Source organism: Lissotriton vulgaris, chromosome 11 (genome assembly GCF_964263255.1).
Source record: "Lissotriton vulgaris chromosome 11, aLisVul1.2, whole genome shotgun sequence".
NCBI lineage: Eukaryota > Metazoa > Chordata > Amphibia > Caudata > Salamandridae > Lissotriton > Lissotriton vulgaris.
In genome coordinates this window covers 160,428,624-160,456,084 of record NC_141699.1, presented here as the reverse complement: position 1 = coordinate 160,456,084, position 27,461 = coordinate 160,428,624, and the positions used below count along the sequence as shown (strand labels likewise).

At 43.9% G+C, this 27,461-nt stretch overlaps 1 protein-coding gene across 1 annotated transcript in view; it reads right to left on the bottom strand.

Moving 5' to 3' along the window:
- Nucleotides 1-27,461, bottom strand: part of FAM216A (family with sequence similarity 216 member A) — a 275,535-nt gene that overhangs the window by 143,316 nt on the left and 104,758 nt on the right. Inside the window, exons 2-3 of the mRNA XM_086944721.1 lie at nt 25,461-25,501; nt 19,485-19,630 (exon numbers count right to left, since the gene is read on the bottom strand). Of these exons, the coding sequence (XP_086800847.1) occupies nt 19,485-19,630; nt 25,461-25,501 (187 nt within the window). The remainder of the gene's footprint in view (nt 1-19,484; nt 19,631-25,460; nt 25,502-27,461) is intronic.

The following is a 27,461-nucleotide window of genomic DNA, read 5'->3' as shown; positions in this document are numbered from 1 at the left end:
GCCTACAACTACAATAACGCCAGTGTCTGTGGGGAGGTTGCTTGCATTCTCGGGTCTGTGCTAAGCACCCCCACCTGCTCAGAGGCCCCAGCAGACGTGGTATTATCTACTGTAGTCTGTCACCAGGCAATGCCAGGCCTAGACAGGCTGTAATAAAGGAAACCTATTGAGTGCAGTGCAGTGAAGGGTGAGTGATGTCTGTGTGAGTGCAGGGTGAGTGATGTGTGTGTGAGTGCTGGGTGAGCAGTGTGCCTGTGTGAGTCCAGGGTGAGTGATGCCTGTGTGAGTGCAGGGTGAGTGATGTCTGTGTGAGTGCAGGGTGAGCAGTGTGCCTGTGTGAGTCCAGGGTGAGTGATGCCTGTGTGAGTCCAGGGTGAGTGATGCCTGTGTGAGTCCAGGGTGAGTGATGTCTTTGTGAGTGCAGGGTGAGTGATGTCTGTGTGAGTGCAGGGTGAGCAGTGTGCCTGTGTGAGTGCAAGGTGAGTGATGTCTGTGTGAGTGCAGGGTGAGCAGTGTGCCTGTGTGAATCCAGGGTGAGTGATGTCTGTGTGAGTGCAGGGTGAGCAGTGTACCTGTGTGAGCCCAGAGTGAGTGATGTGGATGGGTGATTGCTGGCTTAGTAATGTGTCAGGGAAGGGTGAGTAATGGGTCTATGAGTGCAGGGTGACTGTGCCTATGTGAATGCAGGGAGAGAGATGTATCTGTGCAAAGAGACTTGTCTGGCTACTCCCAGAGATGTATTCGCCAAGCCACCTCTTTCTCAAATGTGCTTGAGAATACACCATTTGCCCACCCTTTTTTCAAAATGTTCTCGTGGGAGAACCCCCGAACCCCCCATAGGTGGTTCGGCCTTGCTTGCTGCACTCGCTCGCCACAGTGCAGTATTTACGCCCCACCACTTTCAAATGTCACCAGCCGCCACCAGTGGGACAACATCGGGATCTCCACGGTGGGTGATATGTGGAGGAGGGATGGGGTGGTTTCGTTTGAGACCCTGAGGGAACAGTACGAATTGGGCATTACTGAAACATACCGTTACATACAGATTCGTCACGCATTAATGTCAGCAATAGAACCAGGCACTAATGTCCCAGAATCGGCCCCGTTGGAGGACCGACTACTTACAGACTACATGGAAGCCAGTGCTACTTCCCTCACTTACCGTAAACTCATAAACAACTTACCCGACCCGTTGCAGAAATTGAAGGAAAAGTGGGAGGGGGAAATAGGGGAACTAGATGAAACAGACTGGAACGCGGCGCTGGCGTCACCTAGAGAAGCTGGCATCTCGGCAAGATTTAGGTTAGTGCAATTTAAAATATTGCACCGAGTATACTATACACGCACCACTCTGCACAAAATCCAAAGAGCAGATCACCCATACTGCCTGAGGCACTGTGGAGAGGAGGGCACATTGTACCACACCCTATGGTCCTGCCCCAGCATGGTGGACTACTGGCGGCGAGTGAAACGCACGATGGCCCAGACTTTACAAATCTCGATCACACCTGACCCCCGAGTTTGTTAAATGTATGGGGCCCAAACAATTTAACACCACATGGAAGGCAATGGGTGGTCATTGGAACGATGTTAGCAAAGCGAGATATAGCGCAGAAATGGGGATCATCCGAGACGCCGACCCTGGCACATTGGTGCCGGAATATGGACATGCTTATGGTGGTGGAAAGGGCAGTGTACCAACAAAGAGCCAACCCACGTAAATGGAACAAAATATGGACACCTTGGAACACTTATAGGGGGGAGCTGTGTGAGCCGCTGCCAGAAGAGGAAGACATGGATAGCTCAGGGGATGAGGAGGATACTGAGTAGGGGAGGACGGAAGGTGGAGATGGGTTAAGACAGGGTAGCCCCAGGGTTTTCCGGGCTCGCATTGAGGTTCCGTGACAATTGTAAGTGGTGTTTTCGACTCGCACGAATATGGTCGAGTCTGGTATCTATGAACCGCAAATGATGAGTTTAGTAAGTGTGCGCAGTTTCGCTGTGCTAACTTAAACCGTTCGTTTGTTATGTGGGTTTTTCATCTGTACCCACGGGTTCCATCTTAGATACGGCATCCATTTTGTCTCTTGCCCTCAAGTAGTCAGCGAACGGACGCTGTCCGCTTCGCGACCCTGGGACTCCCAAGATATTTGCGGAAGACACATGTTCTTTGTAAGTGTCTTTATGACGAGGGGGATGCTACTGTGAGGCAGATGACGCCGCTCTAGGCTCATCTTGCCGCACGGACTTATTGTTTCAGCCGTGCATCTCATTAGGCACGTCCCTTTGATGCCTGTATCTCGTGTTTCTCGATACCTCCCCTTTTACACCCTTTCCTATCTCCCCACTGCCTCCGTCTTCCTCTGCACCTGTCTTCGTTCCTATTTCGATCTATTTTACTGCTGATTGGAATTTGCTAATGGTGGGAAGATGGGTTTTTACAGTTGGGAACAGCCAAATGTTTCCGCACTTATGTTCCGGACTTGATGTGTTTCAAAGTGACCAAAGCGACCCCTCTGGGGGATAATTGTGGGAACCGGGTTGTAAACTTTTGTGTATCATGTTATCCTATGGGTAAAAACTGTATAAAAGGAGCGATCCACAGAACCAATTTGAAGCAGTCTCCCCAAGTTGCACGCTGTGTACTTGTCGTGATCTCTGTGTTCCCTGCAGCAAATAAACCTTGAATCTTTGACGTCAAAGGAAGTGTCCCGTGTCTCTGTGACTTGTACGCCGGAGCAGGTTACCCACGAAGGTTTCAGGTGTTGTGCCCTGGCACCGCTGGGTCCAAAAGAACCCAGTCCTTCAGTTGGCGCCCAACGTGGGGCTGCATCAGTGGTACCGGTCCAAGCCCGACGATCGTGAGGAACTTCGTGTGAAATCTCCGAGGGAAGGTGCACTCCGCTTCATCGATCCTGTTGTCGAAATAAGTGGCCCGAAGACTTTTCCCGCGAAGATTCCCGCCTCCTGACGGCTGCGACGGACTGCTGCCCTGACTGTAGACCTGTTTTTGGCGCCTGGCGTAGACCTTGGTATAGCGAGACGATTGACGGGCCTTCCTGGTGACGCCATCGATCTTTGAGTTAAGTATTTGTGGGTTGCTCCCAGAGTTCTTGGTTGTGGTTACTTAGTGGTTGCATGGTTCCATTGCACTTGTGGTTCTTGGTACTTTGTTGTGTTGTTTGACGACTGCAGCCGCCAAAAACCGAGGGTTTTGTTCTTTGCTGGGACTTGGTAAATCCCGTAACCCTTGAAGTTTGTGAAACTCGGCTAGTGTGCAAGATGCCTGGTCGCAGTACTTTGTTCAGTTGTTTTAGACCTTGTGGTGCAGATTCCCGACTAGAGGACTCGTGTCCGATACCTCCGGTTGGGACTCCTACTTATGATTTGTATAGCAAACACGGGCTAGGCCCGATTACCTTTAACGATTATTGGATTAAATATACAAAGAAAGACGGCGACCTCCGTTGGCCACCTCACGGTAGCTTCGAGGCGTCGATCTTAGATAATCTAGAAATGAAGCTGTTCGAACGTAAATCAAGGCCGGCCATGTTTGATGCCTTTCGGTTGTGGCGCAAAGAAGCCCGACAGAAAGAGATCAGACAGAATAAACGTAGTCAGCGAGATAATGTTGCTACCATAGTGAAGAAAGCTGAGCAGTTCCAGCGTGATAAGGAGGATAAGGATAAGGAAGTGTTTGATAGACTACAGCGTATGACCATAGATAAATGTTATCCTGTTTTGCCTACGGAGTCGGATAAGAAAGAAGAGGCAGTTGAGGATTCTTTAATGTCCTATCTTATGAAGTCGCCACCTCCGTACGTACAGGGTACCGCAGCTCCTGTGGTCCCTGCCGTACCTGTTCTTCCACCTATTGTTCCTCCGCCTGTTCCTCAACCTGCACCCGCTCTTCCGTCTGTTCCTGCTCCTTTGTCTGTTTCCATTCCTACTGCTCCTCCGCTTCCACATACTCCTGCTCCCGCTACTGCTCCTGTTTTGTTAACCCCTGTCGTTGCTACTGTTTCTACTCCTTCTCTTGTTAGCCCTGTGTCTTATTCTTCTCCCTCTACTCGTAGTCGCAATTCTCCCCTTGCGACAAGCTTCTTTCATTCGCTCGGACCTGTTCATGGGTCTGCTGGTTCCGATGGTCCTCAGAGACGTAGTCAGCTCCCTGGAAACAGAGAACGCGTTGCACTATATAATATGGCGATGGGTTGGATGGTAAACCCTCTTAGAAATCCACCCCGTGTTGTCCTCGACACGTTTTGTCAATTTAACATACCAACCCAGAGATATGTGTTTGACGAAATGTGCAAATTCCTACATGATCAGATAGCGACCAATGCGCCTGACGAGGTGCTGACCGCCCTGTCTGAACTTCGGCTTCAGTTCGCAACTGGACTGATAGTAGATACTAATGTCCGACGTGCTATTGAGCGGTTACTATCCTTCCGTCCCGCTCCAATACCTCATGCATTGTTTGTTGAGGATATTGAAAACCAACCAGACGAGTCTGGCCAATATCCTATGCGTGAAGTTCCGCCGGTTTGGATACCAGCTGATCCTAATACTAATCCTGCGACATTGGCGCATTTCCAGCAAGTGTGGATACATCTCCCATGGAAACGTTCGGAAGTGCTACAGGTGAAACAATCTTTGCCCGATCCTCGCAAAAATCCTACTGGGTATTACAAGGAATTATCGCAGCTCGTAGATGCTACGATAATGAATCTTGCCGATATCGACATGTTGTTTGGCAACGTCGTACCGCAACCGGTATGGGCTAAGATTCGTCATCAAGATCACGCAAATGAATTAGGCGGAGATTGGGCTGCCATTACAGCGGCAGATGCTGGACAAGTGGCTGCTACTAAACCCGACCAATTGATTACTGCTCTTCCTCAGCGAATAATAACATTAATGAAGACTCTTATGCCAGCAATGAGGGTAAATTGGGACAAATTGGCAGCTTGCAAACAAAAGAAAGACGAGAGTGTTTCGGATTTCTTTACAAGGTTTGAGGAAGCGTTCATTGACCATAGTGGACAGGATATGGGTACTGAGGGTGGACAAAGGTTGTTTGTGGATAAATTTGTGTCAAATTTGTTGCCCGATTTGAGCAATAAATTAAAGAATTCGGAGAGTGCATGGGCCGTTTCTACCTCAGCTCAGATATTGGCTACGGCGCAATATTATGAGAATAGGGAGAAAGAGGAGAATGACCGTGCTGACAAAAAGACGAAAGAACTGAAAACTAAAGTATTGTTGCAGCAAGCGTATCCGCCGCGTTCTAATCAGCATGCGCCCCAACAGAATAGATCGCAGTCGCAATCAAATCGATCGCAGCCGCGTAATGATTCCTCCTCCCAAAGATCTTCGTTAGGGTACAATCAATGTGCTTATTGTAGACAGGAGGGACACATTAAATTCAATTGCCCTGTTTTAAATGAACGTAATAGCGGTAATTCGTCTAAAGGAGGCCGTGGTGGTGCACAGCAGGCATCTCGTGGTAGAGGTCGTGGTGCTCAAAACGATCGCTCAGACAATTCATCAAATTCTAATAACTGTTTCGATCAACGTGGATCATCGCATGGACGATCTGCGCAGTACAATGTAGACGATTACTACGTCGATCAGGGAACTGACGACAGTAATTACTAGGACAGCCAAAGACAAGGAGAGGGAGTGGTATCAGTTCCGGTTGATCAGAGAGGGCCTTACGTCGCAGTTGCTACATCGGGCGTCGTTGAGCCTTTTCTGTTGGACACTGGTGCAGCGAAAAGTTCTATCATGCATTCGAAACTCCCTGGCGCACCTTTGTCTGGCTTAACAAATGTTTCCGTTGGATTCTCTGGCGCCCCCGTTAGCAATCCAGTTTCACGCCCTTTGCCCCTTCGAATTGGGCCACGTGAGCTTCAAGCTCCGTTGATTTTAACCACGGGTTGTGGCGAAAATCTTTTGGGCCTGGATTTGCTTAAACGTTTGTACGCAACTTTGTATTGTTCTCCTGTGGGTGTAAAGCTTACGTTAGGAGAGAGGGTAGTCTCTCCCATGTATTTGTCCCTCGATAAGCTCCCACCGGAATTGAGTTCTCTTCCTGCGTCTTTGTGGGCGACGGGTCCAAACGACGTGGGCCTACTTGATATCTCCCCTTATGTTGTTCAGTTGAAAGCTAATGTGCGATTGCCGCGTATTCCCCAATATCGTATCTCCCTTGACGGTGAACGAGCTTTATTAGCGATCATCTATGATTTGATCGAGAAGGATGTTATTGAAGAGACTCGGGGAAACGTGTGCAACAGCCCTGTGCTGCCCATTCTTAAACGTACTGATCCTTCCAAACCGCCTGTTTATCGCTTTGTTATCGACTTACGGGAGGTGAATAAAATTGTGGTTCCTCAATTTCCTGTTGTGCCTGACATCACGGCGCTACTGACTCTGATTCCAGCTACTGCATCATGGTTTTCGGTGATTGACTTGAAAAATGCGTTTTTCAGCATCCCGATTGCCGAAGAGAGTAGGGACCTTTTCGGTTTCTCTCTCGGTGGACGTAGCTTCCGGTTCAAACGCGCTCCTCAGGGCTACTGTGAAAGTCCATCGATTTACAGTCAAGCCTTGAAGGGTCAACTGGATGCGTTTCGGTTGCCGGTTGGTGCGGCTTTAATCCAATACGTCGACGACTTATTGGTGGCTGCTGATACTCAGGACATTTGTAAAATCGCTACGGTGTCATTACTGCAACATCTCTGTGAGTTAAATCACAAGGTGTCACCTTCTAAACTCCAATATTGTTGTCAAGAAGTAACCTATCTAGGTCACTTATTGTCAAAGGAGGGAAGGAGATTGACCCCAGAGAGAATTGCAGCAATTGCGCGAATGGCTGTGCCAAAAACCCAAAGAGATGTGCGTGCCTTTCTAGGTATCACGTCGTACTGCAGGCAATGGATTCCTAATTTTTCATTACTAGCGAAACCATTGGTGGCTCTCACGTGCAAGGATGTTTCCACTCCTTTACCATGGACGGAAGAATGTCAGAAAAGTTTTTCTGAACTACGTGATTCATTGTGTTCGGCTCCTGTGTTAGGTACCCCTGACTACGGTAAGCCGTTCACGTTATATGTTCACGAGAGGGAAGGTTGTGCTTTGAGTGTTTTAACGCAACCTTTTGGTGGTAAGCAACGTCCATGTGCATATTTTTCCTCGACCTTGGACCCAGTAGCTAGAGCATTGCCGAGTTGTTTGAGAGCAACTGCGGCAGCTGCGGTCTCCATCCGACAATCAGCAGGATTGGTCATGGATAATATGCTTACGGTGATGGTTCCGCATGCAGTCGATACTCTTTTGAATCGAACGAAAACTCAGCACTTAACGAGTGCGAGGTTGTCTGGGTACGAATTGACGCTCTTGGCAAGCCACATTCAGATAAAACGCTGTAATGTCCTAAATCCGGCAACTTTGTTACCAATTAGTGCAGAGTCAGATGAAGTAGCAGAACATGACTGCTACTTGAGGACTGAAGAAGAAACGAAAGGTCGAGTGGACCTTAAAAACACCCCATTGGAAGATCCGGATGGCACTCTGTATGTGGATGGGTCATGTTTTAAGTTGCCGAATGGCGATGTGACTACCGCTTATGCTGTTGTAACATTGAATACTGTTGTTGAAACTGCAAGATTGAATCAGAATTCTGCCCAAGCTGCGGAATTGATTGCTCTCACTAGAGCATGTGTGTTAGCAAAAGGGAAACGTGTGAATGTGTACACCGATAGCCAATACGCTTTTGGTGTAGCGCATAGTTTTGGACGATTGTGGCGAGAGAGAGGTTTCTTGACGTCGCACGGTACGAAGATACAGCATGGCCAGCTTGTGAATGATCTTTTGGATGCATTGACCTTGCCTACGCAAGTTGCGATTGTTAAGTGTAGTGCGCATCGTAAAGTGACGGATGATGTTGGTCGTGGTAATGCGTTTGCGGATGAGATTGCTAAGGAGACTGCCCGGAACCTTAGCACTCGAATGTATGTGACGAGTTCGGTTAGGTGGCCCACAGAATCGAGTATGTGTGAAGACACTATTGAGAGTGTGAAAGCAATTCAGAATGAGGCCACCGAGACTGAAAAGGCAAAGTGGAAAGAAAGTACGGGAAAGTTGGATGCGAATGGTTGTTGGATTGATTTGTCGGACCAGAAAAGATGGATGTTGCCTGATGCGTATGTGCTGGCCGTTGTGACAATGGCACATGGGTTAGCACATATTAGCGCGAAAGGTATTTGCAAGTTGCTGGCTGATGTGTGGAAGAATGATGGCATTACGAAATGTGCTGAACGTCTGGTGAAGAATTGTATGGTGTGTATAATGTACAATCCTGGCAAAGGAACCCCAACTCCACCTGGCAGTTTTGCTCCTCCTTCATATCCCTTTGAGGTGATTCAATTGGACTTCATCCATATGGAGCGATGCAATAACCTGAAATACGTTTTAGTTGTGGTTTGCGCATTCTCCCGATGGATTGAGGCCTATCCCCTCAAAGACAATACTGCTTTGTCTACTGCGAAAATCCTACTGAAGGAATATTTTCCTCGGTATGGAATGCCTAGAGTCGTGTGGTCAGATAACGGAAGTGAGTTTGTTGGAAGTGTGATGAAGAGTGTGTGTAAGGGCCTTGGAATAAATCAAAAATTCCACAGCGCCAATCATCCCCAGTCAGCCGGACTAGTTGAGGGGTATAACGGCACCCTTAAACTAAAGCTAGCAAAGATTCAGGCTACGACTGGTCTTTCGTGGCCTGACGCTTTACCCTTGGCATTACTGTCAACTAGGGCGACGGTACACTCCCGAATAGGGCTTAGTCCCTATGAGATAGTGTTCGGCCGTCCTGCGAATGTGTGGGGGGTTCCTAGGCCAGGAATGTTTTCTGATCTTGAGTATCCAATGTTGATTGACTATTTACATGACTTGACTGCTAAACTGAGGTTAATTCACCAACAGGTTTACGACGCATTGCCGACGCAGACGGAGGGTCCAGGCCACCAGCTCCAGCCCGGAGACTGGGTGGTAACACGAAACTTTTCACGCAAGAATAATCTGGACCCAAGGTTTACCGGACCTTACCAGGTGCTCCTGGCCACGAGGACTGCCGTTCGTCTTGAGGGGCGTAAAAACTGGGTGCATGCCACCCATACTAAGCGAGTCCCTATCCCTTTGCCGGCAGACCCGTGGGTAAGGAAAGGCATTGCGTCAATAGAAACAGAAACATTGCCGGCGTTTGTGCCTTTCAGCGACGCACAGCCTGTTGGAGAATCCTCAGCGCAGCAGAAAGCCACTGTTGAAACATTGTCAGCAAAAGACTCAAGACCAGAACAATCAACTGATCAGCAGGACGCTGTCTCTTCAACGGATCCTTTGTTCGACGAACAGACACGTCCCGGGAAACACCGATATTCCTTGCGATCTCGCACTAAGGACAAATAAAATTTTTTCCTTGCTTTGCTGAAATTGACAACTGCATTTTCCCCGTTTCCCGTGATCAGTTTTGAACTTTCGTATCACTGTGATTTGTGCACATATATATATATATGTATTGAGCTTCCTCCCTTGTATCTTTTTACTTCCACAGCTGAGAGACCTTGTGCTTGTATATACATATTGCGTATTGAAGGCCGTAGGGCCGCGCGCGTACTTCCTTCTGGACAGTAGGTCTTGACGCTAGGTTAAAGGCCGTCGGTTCCTAGGAACTCCTAGGGATTGACTATTGCTGCACAGAACGAAGTGCGTCAAGAAACGTTGCGGACGGTCGTAGGGAATGGCATTCTCGAAGCTGAATGATTTGGAAGGGGCTCAAGTCTATAGATTCAAGCTGCAGCAACTCAGTCGTACCAGATGCTTCATATTCCAATTGTTTGTATTGTTTTTGACTGCTTCTGCATTATTGACGGGTGGGGTGTATTACACGATGTCCTATTTCTTACCTGCTACACCTACTCCTACTCCTTACCCTAACCTTACCTCTACTGCTTCTCCCCATTCCTTTCACATGTTACCGGAACACGAGCAGGCTAGACGTGTAGAATTCCGCAACAATTCCTTTATTCAGCTCCTCCATCAGCATCAGTTAGTGGTTAACACTACTAATTGTTGGGTGTGTGGGTTGATGCCACATACTACGGATAAGGGAATTCCATATCTGGTGTTACCGTATAGTTCCCAAGGGTCAGCTCGAGCATTTCAAGCAATGTTTCGAAGCGCACTGGGTTTCCACCCCATTCGAGAACCACGTTCCCCCTACTCTGGTCCTACATCGTACCAAAAACCTTTGTCGATAGCCATAGAGGATTTAGATAGTGAGATCTATGATCCTTCGCTTATCCCTGAAGAAGAGGTACAAGCCTATAGAGTCCTAAGTAGAGGTGAATATAGTGTGTTCAGCAGCGAAAAACAACTTAAAAGCTCACCTCCAATATGGGTCGTACCCCACACTGGTAATTTTTGTCTTATGGGTCGTGGTCAAAGATCGCAAGCCCGACTTGGAGCAAGTGCTTGCACTGAAAATTACATTCTGCCGATGTTCTCGTCCCCTGTGTTTCTGGCTGCCAAGGGTACATACTTTATCTGTTATGATCGTGCATACACATGGTTGCCCGCTGACTTCATGGGCTCTTGTTTCATTGCAAATCTGTTGCCTCCGACGTTCACTGTAGATGCCGATTATCATAAGACTAGAGTTGTGCGAGGCGTAATTAGTGAAGAGGATACTGCCGGTCAAGAGGCAGGAGACTTTTTCAAGGGTTTCCTCCCGTTTTGGGGACCTATGGTAAATAGTAGGAACCTGAGACAGTTGACTCGAGTGGTAGAATCGACAGCTAATATTACTGCCAGTGCCCTTGGTAATATCACCACAGAACTTCAGGCGGAGAGACTTATGACGTTACAAAACCGTATGGTTTTAGATGTCATCTTAGCAGATCGCGGTGGGGTATGTAAGGTGATCCATTCGAGCTGCTGCATTTTCATTCCAGATAATGCTCCTACTGTCTATCAAGCCATCTCGAGGTTGCATAAGATCTCCGAATCCATACACGTGGATGTAGGGGATTGGACGCTACTTGGATGGTTTTGGGGCCTGATGTCGACTTGGGGTTGGAAGATTCTGATGATCATTGGAGTTGTGGTAGTGTTCCTGTTCACGTGTTGCCTTTGTGTGCAGTGTGGTCCTGCCTTATGTGGTCTCTGTGCTACAACGTGTATGAGACAACCATCTGTTACCAAGGGGACTCGGTTGGACAGAGCTATGCTACAGCAACATCTCGATGGTTTGATGAATATCGAATATGCCGACTAGTGCTTGCCTACATGAGGGCAAAAGGAGCGTCTGAGGTTCCGTGACAATTGTAAGTGGTGTTTTCGACTCGCACGAATATGGTCGAGTCTGGTATCTATGAACCGCAAATGATGAGTTTAGTAAGTGTGCGCAGTTTCGCTGTGCTAACTTAAACCGTTCGTTTGTTATGTGGGTTTTTCATCTGTACCCACGGGTTCCATCTTAGATACGGCATCCATTTTGTCTCTTGCCCTCAAGTAGTCAGCGAACGGACGCTGTCCGCTTCGCGACCCTGGGACTCCCAAGATATTTGCGGAAGACACATGTTCTTTGTAAGTGTCTTTATGACGAGGGGGATGCTACTGTGAGGCAGATGACGCCGCTCTAGGCTCATCTTGCCGCACGGACTTATTGTTTCAGCCGTGCATCTCATTAGGCACGTCCCTTTGATGCCTGTATCTCGTGTTTCTCGATACCTCCCCTTTTACACCCTTTCCTATCTCCCCACTGCCTCCGTCTTCCTCTGCACCTGTCTTCGTTCCTATTTCGATCTATTTTACTGCTGATTGGAATTTGCTAATGGTGGGAAGATGGGTTTTTACAGTTGGGAACAGCCAAATGTTTCCGCACTTATGTTCCGGACTTGATGTGTTTCAAAGTGACCAAAGCGACCCCTCTGGGGGATAATTGTGGGAACCGGGTTGTAAACTTTTGTGTATCATGTTATCCTATGGGTAAAAACTGTATAAAAGGAGCGATCCACAGAACCAATTTGAAGCAGTCTCCCCAAGTTGCACGCTGTGTACTTGTCGTGATCTCTGTGTTCCCTGCAGCAAATAAACCTTGAATCTTTGACGTCAAAGGAAGTGTCCCGTGTCTCTGTGACTTGTACGCCGGAGCAGGTTACCCACGAAGGTTTCAGGTGTTGTGCCCTGGCACCGCTGGGTCCAAAAGAACCCAGTCCTTCAGCATGGTTGGCATAATAGATCTGCAAATTGTGGTATTAATGGCTTTGTCCGTTGTAATAGTTGATTTGAACGCTCCACTGATCTATCTAAAATGTACCAATTATCCAATCGATGCACTTTAAAGTTAAGAGTTGTATAATAAAAATGGAAAAGTTGCGCTACTGGTTGACTGCAGCCGAATGTTGACGCTGCAATCAACGAAAATATATGACTGTGTTTATCGATATGTGATGCAACAATAAAAACAAATTTAAAAAAAATGCTGATTCTCCCGAAGCTTTTATATATGTTTCGAACAATTCCTTTAGAATTTTCGGGGTCTTGTTTTATAAAATTAGAGAGGGTATGTTCTAGATTCTTGTGGGGATATAGAAGATCAAGAAGGGCATACAAGAAAATGATCCTCCTGAGACACCGGGGGGCTGGGGTATCCCACATTTTATCATGTATTATTGGGCAGCTATGCTCCAAGTTATGGGATCATTGGTAGTTGGGGGTAAAGCTTATATACCTGTATGTTGTAGACCTACAATTTATGAATTTGGGCTGGGCAACGGTAGTAATGGTTGTCTATTAAAGATTATTGAACCCAGCTACTAAAAAAAAAACAAGGTTTAAGGTACTTAAGGCGGCGTACAAGGTATGGAATCAAATTAAACGAAAATATCGTATTCCAAATATCAATGCTTAAACCCCTTTCTCGGCCTCTGGGATATTGCCTATAATCTTTAGGGATGTGGTTGCTTTTAGATGGGGCTTAAAAGGAATTTTTGTGAAGGGGATTTGTTTGATCAGGGGGCTTGTCTTTCATTTGCAGATTTACAGGCCAAGTATCGATTAGATCAACAAGATTTGCAAATCTGTAGTTTTGTTCAAAACGTGGTCCTGATTTAGTACAACAATTTGGAAAAATGTTGCTAATTGTAAAAATGATTAAGAAACCCCAAATAGGGCAATATTACCAGCAGCTATTGGAAACTTTTCCGGATGATGTGGAAGAGCGTAAAATTAAATGGGAAAACAAATTGGAGGTTGAGGAGGTTAACATTTGGAAATTGTTGGAACTTGCTAATAGTGTGTTAATGACAGGGAGATTACACAGTCAGCATTATATGGCCCTTGATGATTTATATTGTTCTCCAAGCAAGGTATCTCATTGGGGCGGGACGGTGGGGGATAAATGTAACCCTTGTGGTTTACTAGCTGCGGAGTTATTCCATATGTTTTTATTATGTCCTAGGTTGGAGGAGTTTTTTCAAGAAATTGGGGGGGTTTTAAATGCCATATTTAGTACCCCGACCACCATTACGGGAGATCTAGTGATCATCGGTGTAGGTACTGATAAGTCGGCCATTGTAAGATCAGCAGCCTCAACAGCCCTGTTGTTTATTATTATGGCAGTGGTACAGGCATGTATCACCAGTGAGTGAATCAGCCCGGACCCTCCTACTTTCACGAATTCAAGATTGCTAGCCATGTATAATTTTGAATCATCGATATAGAAAACTAACGGTAGAAGGAAGAGAATGAGGGGTGCCAAAATTTAGTCTCCAATAGCGGATTGGATATCCGGATCAGTTTGTTAATAGGATTTTGTGTATAATAACGTATGTTGGGGGGAGGGTATATCGGTCTGGAACAACCAGAATGTGGGATACCATTGCCTTTGAGGAATATGGTATTGGTTATAAATTGGATGGTCTCTTCTTATCTTCTTTTCTTGTATCATAGTAGCTGTACCCTGCTCTATCCGTAGGTATGTTGTTCTGCTGCTATGAAATGACTGTATTATTATGATCGAACTGAACCATAACCGTGTATATTGTATTATTTGATATGCCTTGGTCCAAAAAAAGGGTTGAAAAATCAATAAAAAATAATTAAATACAAAAGAAGATAAGAGATAGGGGTAATGGACTAAGGGGAAGGAATTAGGGATAAAGGGCTACATGTATCAAACTATTTTACTTTCCAAAACGGGCCGATTCACAGAATTGGCCCATTTGCGAACGCAAAAATGACTTTTTACATGTATCAAACCCTATTTTGCAATTCGGTAACCTGTAACCGAATCACAAAAGGGGTTTGCGATTCGATATTTGGAAGGGGTGTGTTTAGGGCATCCCTTCCAAATAGTGCATCCTAATGTTTTGAATGAATGTTTTGTGACCGTGAATGCAGTCACAAAATATTCACATTTTACCACCTACTTCAAGCAGGTGGTAACCCATTCGACCTTCCCCTTTAGGAATTAATGTAAAAACGTTTTTTAAGAGCAGGCAGTGGTCCCAGGGACCAATTGAATTGTAAAAAAAAAGAACCCATAGAATGACAAAGAAATGGTAAACGTGGAAAAGGCTGCAAGGAGATGATAGACTAACAATGTGGTAACTTACAAAACAACTATTGTGAAAATGGTGATGATGCTCTATACAAAACAGCAGTGTAGCATTTTCTTACAAGTATCTGCGATATTCTGTTCTTAATCTTAATGTCGTCATCACCAAAAGCACCCCAATGACAATATTTTATTTAAAAAAATGTACCGACAGGTATTAGTATCATTGTATAAATAACAGTAGCTTTAGATCAACAGATAGTCAAAATTATTGTAGAATTAGAACATTAAGAAAGGTAAAAATAATTACATATTTTTATTTGCACAACAAATCCTATTTGTGTAATAAAGGTGTAGTAAATCATAGGGTTGCAGTATTGTCACATGGAAGGGTTTCACAGAATGGAATTACAGGTGGTCACAACATAAAGTGCATGTTGAGCAGCTGCGCCATCACAAATAGGCATTTTCAGTTACCAAGTGTGTGCATCATTAAGTCTGACAACGCATAGAATGACTGGAACTTGTGTATGACACCTAGGTGAGCAGCAGACACTGCAGCTTTCAGTTTATATGACCAAGCATACCCACCAGGCAGCATGACAAGTAAGGTACAGTCACCATATACATCAAGAAGCATATGAGCTATATACTCTGAATGGGCCTGCTCCCCGCAGATACTGCATGCCCAGTTATTTCTGCAACAACTGCAGGAAATCACTGCTGCTCAAAGATTGTATTGTAGTTTAGTAGCCTTTATATAGCTTCTCATACCTCTGACAGGGCACCGAAACACATTTACATAAGGATACCATGTTGCTATGTGGTAGTGCTCGAGAGGAGGCGTGTGGGTTTTCAGGTGATCTATGTGGCTGTTATTATTATAATGAGCGGTCAGAAAACTTCCCTTGGAGGATTATTCAATCACTCACACTGTGCTTAATATCACCACACCATATTCTCTATGCATACGTGTCTTTAGATGAAGGAGGGATCACAATTCTATCCCAAGTGCCGTACAAAATGTGCCCTCTAGAGATTGACTCTTATTCTAAGGAGCAAAGTTGTCATGTTTATGCGGTTGTTGGAAAACTGAATCCCTTCTTGTCTGTGCCAGGGAAGCTGATCACTTCCTATTCAGTCAAGAAAGTTTCCAATGACCTCTGAGCTAGCTGGTACAAACCCAATTAAGTTTAGCATAGTCAGTGGAGACCTGGAAGATCCGCACTTCTACGTCGATACTACTGTTTATGTTATTCCAATGCGCAGGGCCTATAGGGAAAATAGGAACTACACTACATACTGACAGGTATTAGTATCATTGTATAAATAACAGTAGCTTTAGATCAACAGCTAGTCAAAAGTATTGTAGAATTAGAACATTAAGAAACGTAAAAATAATTACATATTTTTATTTGCACAACAAATCCTATTTGTGTAATAAAGGTGTAGTAAATCATAGGGTTGCAGTATTGTCACATGGAAGGGTTTCACAGAATGGAATTACAGGTGGTCACAACATAAAGTGCATGTTGAGCAGCTGCGCCATCATGAATAGGCATTTTCAGTTACCAAGTGTGTGCATCATTAAGTCTGACAACGCATAGAATGACTGGAACTTGTGTATGACACATAGGTGAGCAGCAGACACTGCAGCTTTCAGTTTATATTACCAAGCATACCCACCAGGCAGCATGACAAGTAAGGTACAGTCACCATATACATCAAGAAGCATATGAGCTATATACTCTGAATGGGCCTGCTCCCCGCAGATACTGCATGCCCAGTTATTTCTGCAACAACTGCAGGAAATCACTGCTGCTCAAAGATTGCATTGTAGTTTAGTAGCCTTTATATAGCTTTTCATACCTCTGACAGGGCACCGAAACACATTTACATAAGGATACCATGTTGCTATGTGGTAGTGCTCGAGAGGAGGCGTGTGGGTTTTCAGGTGATCTATGTGGCTGTTATTATTATAATGAGCGATCAGAAAACTTCCCTTGGAGGATTATTTAATCACTCACACTGCGCTTAATATCACCACACCATATTCTCTATGCATACGTGTCTTTAGATGAAGGAGGGATCACAATTCTATCCCAAGTGCCGTACAAAATATGCCCTACAAGAAATCGAGGTGCAGTGCTATTACTATTTTATTATTGATATCATTCTAAGCACATGCTTCATATATTAAAAAAGGTTTTAAAAAAATTAAAAACTTACATTTACAAAAAATACATTCCAGGAGTTTCTAATACCCCTAATTTTAATACAAATCATAACCTTGCATAAAAATCAGTTAAAAACATCAGTAACTATATCATTACATATAACAAACAAATGACGATAAACTGACGGAAACCCTGTGAGTACAGTTGCGTTAAACCTGTTATTAAATATATGCCACTGAAACGCGTCAACGCCAACTAATTTTAATCCAACCATATGAAGTTCTGGGATAGGAGCATTCATCCCACCAGCTCTTCAGTTCATTAGATGGTGGACCACATTTAGTAACAGGTCTAACGTTATTTGTTTGTTATATGTAATGATATTGTTGCTGATGTTTTTAACTAATTTGTATGCAAGATTGTGATTTGTATTAGAACTAGGGGTATTAGAAACTCCTGGAATTTATTTTTTGTAAATGTATGTTTTTTAAAAATATATATATCTTTTTTAATATATGAATCATGTGCTTAGAATGATATCAATAATAAAATAGTAATAGCACTGCACCTCGATTTCTTGTAGGGCACATTCTGTATGGCACTTGGGATAGAATTGTGAAACCTTCTTCCTCTAAAGACACGTATGCATAGAGAATACGGTGTGGTGATATTGAGCGCAGTGTGAGTGATTGAAGAATCCTCCAAGGGACGTTTTCTGATCGCTGGTTTCCAGTACCCTGTTCCCTTGGACCGTGGGGTCACCTCTCTAGTTTTGCTACTACTGCTGTTATTATTATGTAAAAGAAGGTTAAAAAAAGTGTCAAACCCAATGGTCCTAGCATCACTTAACGCACAAGATAGCATACACCAGGGCTCTTAGGAGGACTTTGTTTCACCTCACTGGTACAACTCTATGCATTACATCGAACAAACATGTCAGATCACAAGTCAATTTTTCTTCATCGGTGCTGTCACCAAACACTCAGCAACCAACACATTTACTTTCATTTCACACAGAAACCTGTGTGGTCCTTTGTGCTCCACAAAGCATCAGCACGCGCACACACCTCCTCAATTTTCCTAGGGTATGAAAAGATCTTTGCAATACTCATCTCTGAGGTGCGTTGCCAGCATATGTACAGTTCGCCAATACCAATTTGTAACTCCATTTTTCAACTGTGCATGGGGAACCACAGCCATCTAAAGTAGCCAAACGTTTCTGAACTTCATGTGCCATTGGCATCATGTCACCTGAATAATGCACTTATCTATGACTCCCACTGTTTCGCCCTGTCTGGAATGAAGGTCAAATGACATGTCAGGCACAGAAGCACATCTCATGAATACTGCAAACCTACCTTTCTGCTTCAACACACCCAGACCACAAAGCAAACCCAAAGGTCACCCAAGACCTGGACCCTTAAGAATTACCAAAACATGGATAGCAGAAAAGGGCACTTATAAACCATCCAGCTAGTACCACTGAGACTTTGGGCCTGCCTCACTGAACAGCAATCTACACATGTCACAAAAGCGGGGATTATCCAGTTGGCACAGCAATGTATGAACATGTCAACAACTGCCTATTAAATATAGCTGCATCCACAAAGACCAGGTGACATGACGCTCTGTACCAAACATGATGTTTGCATCAAAGAGCTGACACAAAGGTTTAATGAACTACACTGAACACCTGTGCTGATGTTTCATGTGCAACATTCTATGTAGTGCAGCTGCATGTGAAAACAATGAATGAGATTTCAGTGAGCAGTTGAAAAACACATTGTTATAAGTATTATTTTAAAACATTTCGAATCATTTTAATTAGTGTTTCTTCAACAAACCTAACATTTCTATCACGTTTGTATACTTAAATTACATACTTCATAAAAATGATTGGCTCTCTAATTACATTTCTGAACTCTACAATTGCCTTAGAAAAAAGCATACGCCTCCAGATACAACAAATATTTCAGATTATACATCCATATGTGATACCAGTACTCATTGACTTTAAGTAGACTTCATCCATACACCAATATAGGCATCTCCAGATCATTTAGGTTCCGAGCTATGCTTCAGTCTGCAAGAAGAGTGTATCAAGCTAAACAATATCTCATTGCAGGAACAAATCTCACCACATCATCCAGTGTAAAAGAAAACTTTTCTATAACTCTATTTCTGTATCCCTTATCATCGGGATTCCAGAATGTCACTTTGTTTGACAATGTCTAGTTGAGATCCTGATTCCAAAATGTCCCTTTGTTTAATGAGGTCTGATTGTAATTGTTTTAGCTACTGTGAAATCATTCGCTGGATGGCCCTTTGCAATGTTAGATAGATGTACGTTACGGCTTTTACGGAAGGCTTTGTCATTAATAGCTATCATTTTTGTTTTTAACCATCTGAAGTCTCAAACATTCAAAAGCAAAGTTGTGTCTCATCTCACAAGTTAGAAGGCTCTCTGAAATGGCAAGGGTTAGGCGAGGGAGTAGTATTCGGACTACATTTCATAACGAATTGCACTGAAGCTCCTCTGTAAAATTAAGACAGTGCCCAACTAGTGTACGAAACATCAAAAACATTGTTGTAAACAGGTTGCACATTGCTAATAAAGTGTAATTTCAATTCACAAAGCATCTTGCTACATCTGTCAAAACCGTATTTCCACTAAGTTACTATACCTTTAGAAATGACATCGTCATCATAGATTTTGGGATTTGAACTTTTTGGACTTGCGGTTCAGAACGTAGAGGTTGCAGCACTGTTTTTGCCTCACCTTTCCTTTGCCCATGTTTAACAATGTTACCACTGCTCATTTCGGAGGCTGCTGAAAGAAAAACAGAAAAGAACACATTTTAAGGGGAGGAGTGGATGCACAATCATTTATAACTGGGGTGTCTGTTGACAGCAAAGGGGTTTTGCGACAGCCTGTGTCCTCAGAATACCTACTTCTCATTGCTGGGTATGAGAGGATGGGGACTGAAAAATGGGTGTTGTCAAAGTGCAGGACAGAGGCAAAGTGAAGGGGTGATTTAAGGAAGAGGCATTGCAGACACAGGGAGGGAAAGTGTAACATGGGCTACATGTGCAGAGAGAAATGCCTAGATGCATCAAACTAAATTGCATTCGCAAACGGTGCGAATCGCATTTTTCGGCTGTTTGCAAATGCAATTCACTAATTTGGAATGCATCATGCACTTCGCAATTTTAGGAATTGCAACCATGTTGTTATTTCTAAAATTGCGATTGCATTTAAGAAATCGCAATTTGAGATTTCTTAAATGGAATTTGGAATGGGTAAAATAGCATGAAGTTGAACTTCATGCTAAATTACTGAAAACTTTCAAATATGCACAAATTGCATTTTTGAAAGTTTAAATTTACACACACACATGCCCCAAGGGCATGTGTGTGTGTAAATGGATCTTAAAGTTAAGTTTCAGGGGTGCAGGGAGGGGTTCTTTGGACCCCCCCTGCACCCTTGCTATTGCATTCACATTTTGCTATTCGCAAAATGGAATTCGCAAAATGTGATTGCCTTCCCATTCATTCCTATGGGCCTTTTGGCCCATAGGAATCAATGGGAAGGGTTTTCTTAATTGCGATTCGCAAATTGTGAATCGCAATTAAGGAAAAATACCGAATCGCAAAAAAATTGAAAAAATTTTCATGCATTGCCATTTGGGATTTCTAAATTGCGATTCCTTAATTTTCGCAATTTAGAAATCGCAAATGGAAACAATGATGCATCTACCCGAAAATTCCCTATAGGTCGGGCCATTTGATTTTTATGTTCATACAACAAGCTCCCATTTTGGGCATTTATTTTCTTAATAAAAAAAGATGCCATGCGGGCATTTTAAAAATGGCGCCAACTCTGCAAACTTCAGGGATGTGAAAGAAGCTGCCATGGTGGAGGCTCTCTTCAGTGCACTGAGGTCCTCGCCAGCCAGGTGAGGGTCTCTAAAATCTTCAAACAGGGCAAATGGTCCTGTCTCCAGTCAGACAACTCTACCTCCACTCTAGAGGACAACCTTAAGCAAGCACAGTACCTGGGACTCTTCACTACCTTTGCTCTTCCCAGATGGATTGCATGTTAGTTCATGCAAGTTCCTTCGTTAACATAGCACAGAGATCTGCATCCTCACCCAGGATGCCAACCTTGATCTTCTTCTCATTATTCACTTCTGAACACAGGACACTTCAGCAACTTATCTCACTCCTGCTTCTCAACCTCACTACTTGCGATGCATCTACCACGCCATGACAAGAGAGGCGGTGGCGTTGCTGGAATTTTGAAAGACACATTTACAGTATCGCATCTCATCTCTTAACCCTTCTCCATGCTCAAATGCTTGGCCTCAGACTTATTATCTCAGCCAACTCTTTACTTAATAGCATTCTACCTTATTATCCCCCTGGTCAGATCAATAACTTTAGTAAGCATTAGATTTCCTCTCCAACTTCTTCCTCAGCTCATCAGATTGTCTTCTTTTAAGGGATTTTAACTTCTAGGCAAAGCTTCCTGTCCCAAATGTCTTGTCTGATTGACGTCTGTGCAGCCCTACAACTAGCCCGACTTGCATCTGCCCTCATGTATCAGACCAGCCGCAGCTTAAACCTACCCTTTGATCATTTGAAACGTGCACAGTGCACACAGCCCTATCAAGTTCTGCGGCCTGATCATTCCAATGTAAGTGCTACTCCCCACACCACCACACATTTTCAGAAACTTGCAACCCTCCCTAAACAAGCCCGACACCATCTCTTTACCCTCAACCTTTCCTCTCTCTCTCTCGTTCTCTCTCTCTCTCTCTCTCTCTCAAATACTGCAGAGAACGTGTGGATTCTCCAGTCTCTCAATGATAAGATTTCTCTCAAAACCTGCTATCATCACTGACTACACTCATCACCCTGCAAAAAGGAAGTGATATTACTCTGCAAAAAGGGTAGAAAAATATTGGCCCTCGATTTCACCTGCCGTATGCAAGTTATTCTTTACAACACTACACACGCACAGAAAATTCATTTTATTTGCCAGTACCCAGTTCCAAAATGCAGACAGAATTGTAACTTCCTTCTGCTAAATCCACTAAAGGACATTTTAAGATTGTTATATCTTCGTGAGGCCCTATTTGCTACAAGATCATGGTGTAGCTTTCCCAAACTCTTTGTGACCCTCTGTTGGCCTTTTCCCTTCAGAAAATCGTCACATCTTGTTGTAATCTCTCATCTTCCATCTCTGCTAACTTTCTTTTTAGTTCTATTCCTCTTCTTTTCTTTCAGACTTCTCTCCTCAATCCCTTCACCGGAGAACTTAGCTAATGCTTTCTGTCGAGTCTGGTTCCACAAAGGATGTTACCCACCAACGCCTTTCAGCCATTCTCTATGGTGGTGTAACTTGGTTGAACTGATCTTTGCAGTCTTTCTATTTCCATCTTCTTAGTATCTCAGGACTGAAAAGAAGAGCTCATAATTTCGCTCTTGAAGAATCCTTCTATACATCTTACCACTTTGAGCACCTTTTTTTCTCTTTGAAACTAAATTCTGGAAATATAATTCAACTTTCAGCTGTCCACCTTTCTGGATTCCACTAAATCTGCTTTGTGTCCACTGAAAAGCACCTCATTTACCTTAGTCTCAATTCTCAATGATCTCTGGCTGTTAGTAGCCCGTGGTGGATCTGCCACTTTGGTTCTATCAGACCTGTCTGTGGCCTTCAACACTGTAGCACACAACATTTTGCTGGTATACCTACATCAAGCCAGTCAGAAACAACGCTATGGCCTAGCTTGCTCAGTATTTGAAAGACCGGTCTCAAGTCATCCGTTTAAGCCATTACGTTCCATTTACAGAAAAGTCTTGTGAGACAGACCTCTGCCCCACGCTGTTCAATGTATATGTATCCCAAATTTCTAAACAGATTCAATCTTATGTTTTTTTAAATTTTCTGTGCTGATGTGAGGATTTGTGTCGGAGTTAGGGATCTCAACCTCGAGAACACACTGTCTGCTGCCTTACCTGGTGACCTCAATGTGTTCACTAAACGGGTGGAGGGAATTAGCCACGCAGGCAGCATCGTGATGTCAGAGGTGCTTCTCCTGCATGTTGGGATGCTCAGGAAAAATGCTGCATTACATGTACGCTCGACCACTTTTAACAATAGAAAGAAGACTTTTCTTCTTTCTATTTCTATTCTTGCTTGGTGGTGGCTATCTTGGTATGGGCAGAGTTCAGTGATCTTTCAAGATGCTTATGGTGCTTTTTGAAAATTATTTCTTGTTACCGTCCTTTACCTCTGGGGCTTTTCAGGCCGCATGAGTATTCATAAGGTGCACTTATTGCGGTCAGGCATAGGCCACACACACTGGACTGGTGACCCCAAACACACACACACAAACACTGGATAATGTACTGCTCTTTAAGTAAAAATAGATGTTTTAGTGGCCTGGTAAATATTCTGCATGGTTATACACTCATACAGACCTAAAGGCGAGACCATTGGCTATGCCAAAGCGTGTATCCTTTGTTGGTCTTCTAATATCTCTGCTTACTTCTGGACATCTGCAAACTTCTACTTGATTCCAGATTCTGTGCAGCAAGGTTTTACCTTTCATGTGGTGGAGGGTGCCCAACTTTACCCTAAATACTGCTTTTCACGCATTGTAAAACTTTTGGACTAAAAATATTGGGGCATTTTGCACAGGTCGGGGATGTCCAAGGCAGTCGAAGGGGGACAGATCCATGTAATACGGTTTAAAAGACCTTAATGCTCTGCCATCTATAACAACAGTAAAGGCTTATACAGGAAAAACAAAACAACAGACTTGCCTCTTTAGTGACTAATAAAATTATTTTCAGGGCAGATGCGGTGTGGTCCACTGTCAATTCTAATAAAGGCCACTCAATAAAATGTACAAATCCAATATGTTAAAGGATACACATTTTGATGTAAAAATGCATAATTCACACTCATAGGGGCAGATGTATCAACATTCCATTTTGCGATTTCTAAATAGCGATTTTTAAGGAATCGCTATTTAGAAATCGCAAAATGGGATGTATGTAAAAAATCGCTATTTTTTGCGATTTCTTAATCTTCCTTATTTGCGAATTCGCAATTTGCGAACTCGCAATTAAGGAATAATTTCCCATTCATTCCTATGGGCCAGGAGACCCATAGGAATGATTGTGAAATAATCTCAATTTGCAATTCGCAATTTGCTAATGGCAAATTGAGAATAATTTCAAGGGTGCAGGGTTGTCTCAAGGACACCCTGCTGCACCCCTGAAATGTACATGTGTGTGCATATGGCGCACATACATGCCCTATGGGCATGTGTGTGCGTCACATGCCACCTTCAAAAATGCCAAATTGTGCATTTTTAAAAGAATTCGCAAATTAACATCAACTACAAGTTGGTGTTAATTTGCGATTTCTTAACCAAAATTCGCAATTGAAAAATGCTACATACATAGCATTTAAGGAATCGCAAAATTGCGATTCCTTAAATTCTATGGCAAAATAAGGAATTGTAATTTTTTGCGATTCCTTAATTTGCGAATTTTTGATGCATGCCAAAACATGCAAAGAGACCGTTTGTGATTCGCAAAGGCCAAAATTCTGCGAATTTCGGCCTTTGCGATTCACAAACGGCTTAATACATCTAGGCCATAGTCACTTAGAGGCGCTTGCAGGCAGTGGGGGAGGTCCATGCCCAGCTAGCAGCATAGTCTCCTCAGTCTCTGTGGCACTGCTCTTGAGTGAATTATGGGAGCACATCATCGCCATCACTAGCGAGGTGACAGAATCTTGGGTGCCGGGTGCGCATGGGCGAGAGGCCTATTCGCGCCCGCACCCAGTCAGGCGCATGTCGGACTCAGCCAGTGCAGGGGAGGCATGTATCACAGTGAGGGCTAGGATTACAGTGAGCCGCGCTATGAAACATACAGTGACTGTAATTTGCTGTCTGCCGACAGCTCCAACTATGATGTTGGCCTCTTTAAGGAACAGTGGTCTAGGGAGAAATACGTGCCTGCCACCCTATGCTGATGGTAGGGTTCCATGTGCAGCAGGTGCAGTGGCACCGGGGCTCGCTGGCCTGAGGGACCCACTGAACCCTAATTATTGATGTATTTTATAATAAAAAATAACAGCCAGTGGGCCTATTTTTTTCATTGCACAAGAGGACATGACACACTGGCTATGCTACTGTAGTGTTGAGTACCGTTTTCACGGTTGCTGCTGTATGTCTTATCATGATGGGGCAATGCTCCTGTCAGCAGCATTATGCATAAAATAGCATTTTTTTTACTGAGGTGCTAACCAGTACATACACTTCAGATCAAGGCGTACAACGGTATTTTGTGCATGCATAGGGTGCAAGACCCTTTATCATTGGGTGTACTGCAAGCCTGGGGTAGCCCACCACTGTTTCAAGAGTGATCTTTCCTTTTTTAATGGGTAATATCTGCAATTATAGTTGTTTTTAGGTTCTGAAACATTCTTAGAAGTCTTCAAGCAAACCATTTAGTACATCGTAGAGCGAATGAAATGTCTAATGAAAGCACACATTTTCTCTTTTTAAACCAGGTAAATTGCCATGTTCCCCTTTGAGGCATCTGTTCAGCTGAGCTCATTAACAGGTAGTACTTACCAGGATATTTTTGGGTCCGGTAATAACGATTCTCAGCCGATCTGCACAAAATAAATAGACAGCGTGATTAACACAGTATAATTATTATTCACAGCGCAACCCTATAAAAGGCAGACAATAATTCATGCATCGTTTGTTTAATCGTATCGTTAGTCCAGTATTAGACTTTTAACTCTTTCATTCTGGGTCCCTTTCGGTGCATCCTTGAGCAAGACTCTCTAGAACAGATCAAGTAGTGTGAAGCCCAAGCACACAGTATTATGCTTCAGGCAATTCACAAATGAGCAAATAACAAAAGACATCATAATTTAAAATATCTCTATAAAAGTTATGTCTTTCCACTTGGAAGGAATGAAAGCGGAAATCCAGCTAAAATAATTTGTATTTGAAGCCCACAGCCAATATATGTTTCCATGGCTTTTTAGGTGTGGCCTGCACATTCCTTGTGCTGTGCTCATGAAATCTATTGTATTTAATATAATCTTAGAAGAGACTTACATCTTGCCCTAACTTTTCATTTGTTGGTGTGCTTGCCACTTACTTTTCCTCTGTTTCTATTGGCTGTAGCATACTATTTCCGGTCGTTCCTGCTCAGCGATTGTCTTATTAGTGTCCCATGGCCCAAGTACAAACTTCTTTGTTATTTACAAGTGAGTATTCCCGCCCTCCTCCCATTATCAGCTATGTAGTTATTACTTTGAGACTTGCACTCATGTTTACTTTCCTTTCTTGTCCCCCTCCTTCACCCACACTCCTTTGTGTTTATTTTTTTATGTGCGTGTGTGCTTGTGCATTCCTTTTTTTCTCCCATGTAGGTCATTGCTGTGTGTTTTCGTGTACTTCTTTCGCTCCCTTTTGGGTTGTTGTTGTGCCTTCTCACTCTCTCCTCTGTACAGCTGCTGTCTCCATATTTTTGCAGGGTGTACTCTCTTCCCCAGGGTTCCGGTACTGGTTTCCTCTGTCCCCAGGGCACTCTCTGAGCAAAAAACTGCTGGGAGGCTGTCTGGTGGGCAGGAGGAGGCAGTGCTTGCGGGGTGGGCGGGGTTGTGCTTCACCCTCCGCACCTTGGAGCTCAGTGCAATGCACAGAAACTTGATAAACTTTGCCTTAGGTGACTACAGATGCACTACTACACAATACGGAGCCCCTGGCGCAACAAACAGGCTTCGGGCTGCAGGGACACATTGTCTATTTACCGCCGCCTTTAAGGGTGCGGGGAATGAGATTTTGATATCTTATCTGATCACCTAGATACCTATCTCATTCAATCCAATTTTGGATCGATTATTGACTGTCATTGAGTAAAAGGCAAACCCACATAAGTTATATCAACCCCATAGACTGACGCAACTCTGAAGAACCACTTACGACTGGTAAAGTTTAAAAAGTTTAATATAAAACCAAAGTTAATTGCAAATACAAGCCTCTCAAGATAAGATTCAACAAGTATACAGGTACTAAAAGGAACATAAATTCCCTAAAGAATCTCAGTCTACAGAAGAAAACAATCAAAACCAATTCTAAAATCAACAAATTGAATAGCATAGATACAAAATGGATATGATGCGTCATTTACAGAAAAAGATAAAACAAGTTAAAACTGACCCTACTCTATACTAGATGACATCCTTACTCAGCAAGTTCTTTACCTAAAAAGGTGTCAGCAGTTTGACTTCCAAAGAAGTTCAAACCCTCTTAATCTCTGATGGAAACCTATGTCGAGAAGCAGTACCCTTTCTGCCTACCCATCCGCTCTCTAAGGGTCCTCGGCCTACTGCTCTCGCTCCCTTGCTCTGCTCTGACTTCTTCTCCCCGGGGTGCTGTCCCTAAATACAAAATCACAGTATGGGTGGAACGCCCCTTTGAGACGCCCACCATATACACATTTCACGTGGTCTCGCTTCTGGGTTTTTCCATAGTTTCGTCTCTTCGAGTCGTCTGTTAAGTTGACCTTGCTTCTCAGGCGCCGTCTCCGTCTTGCTGGTAACCCCTGTGACATTC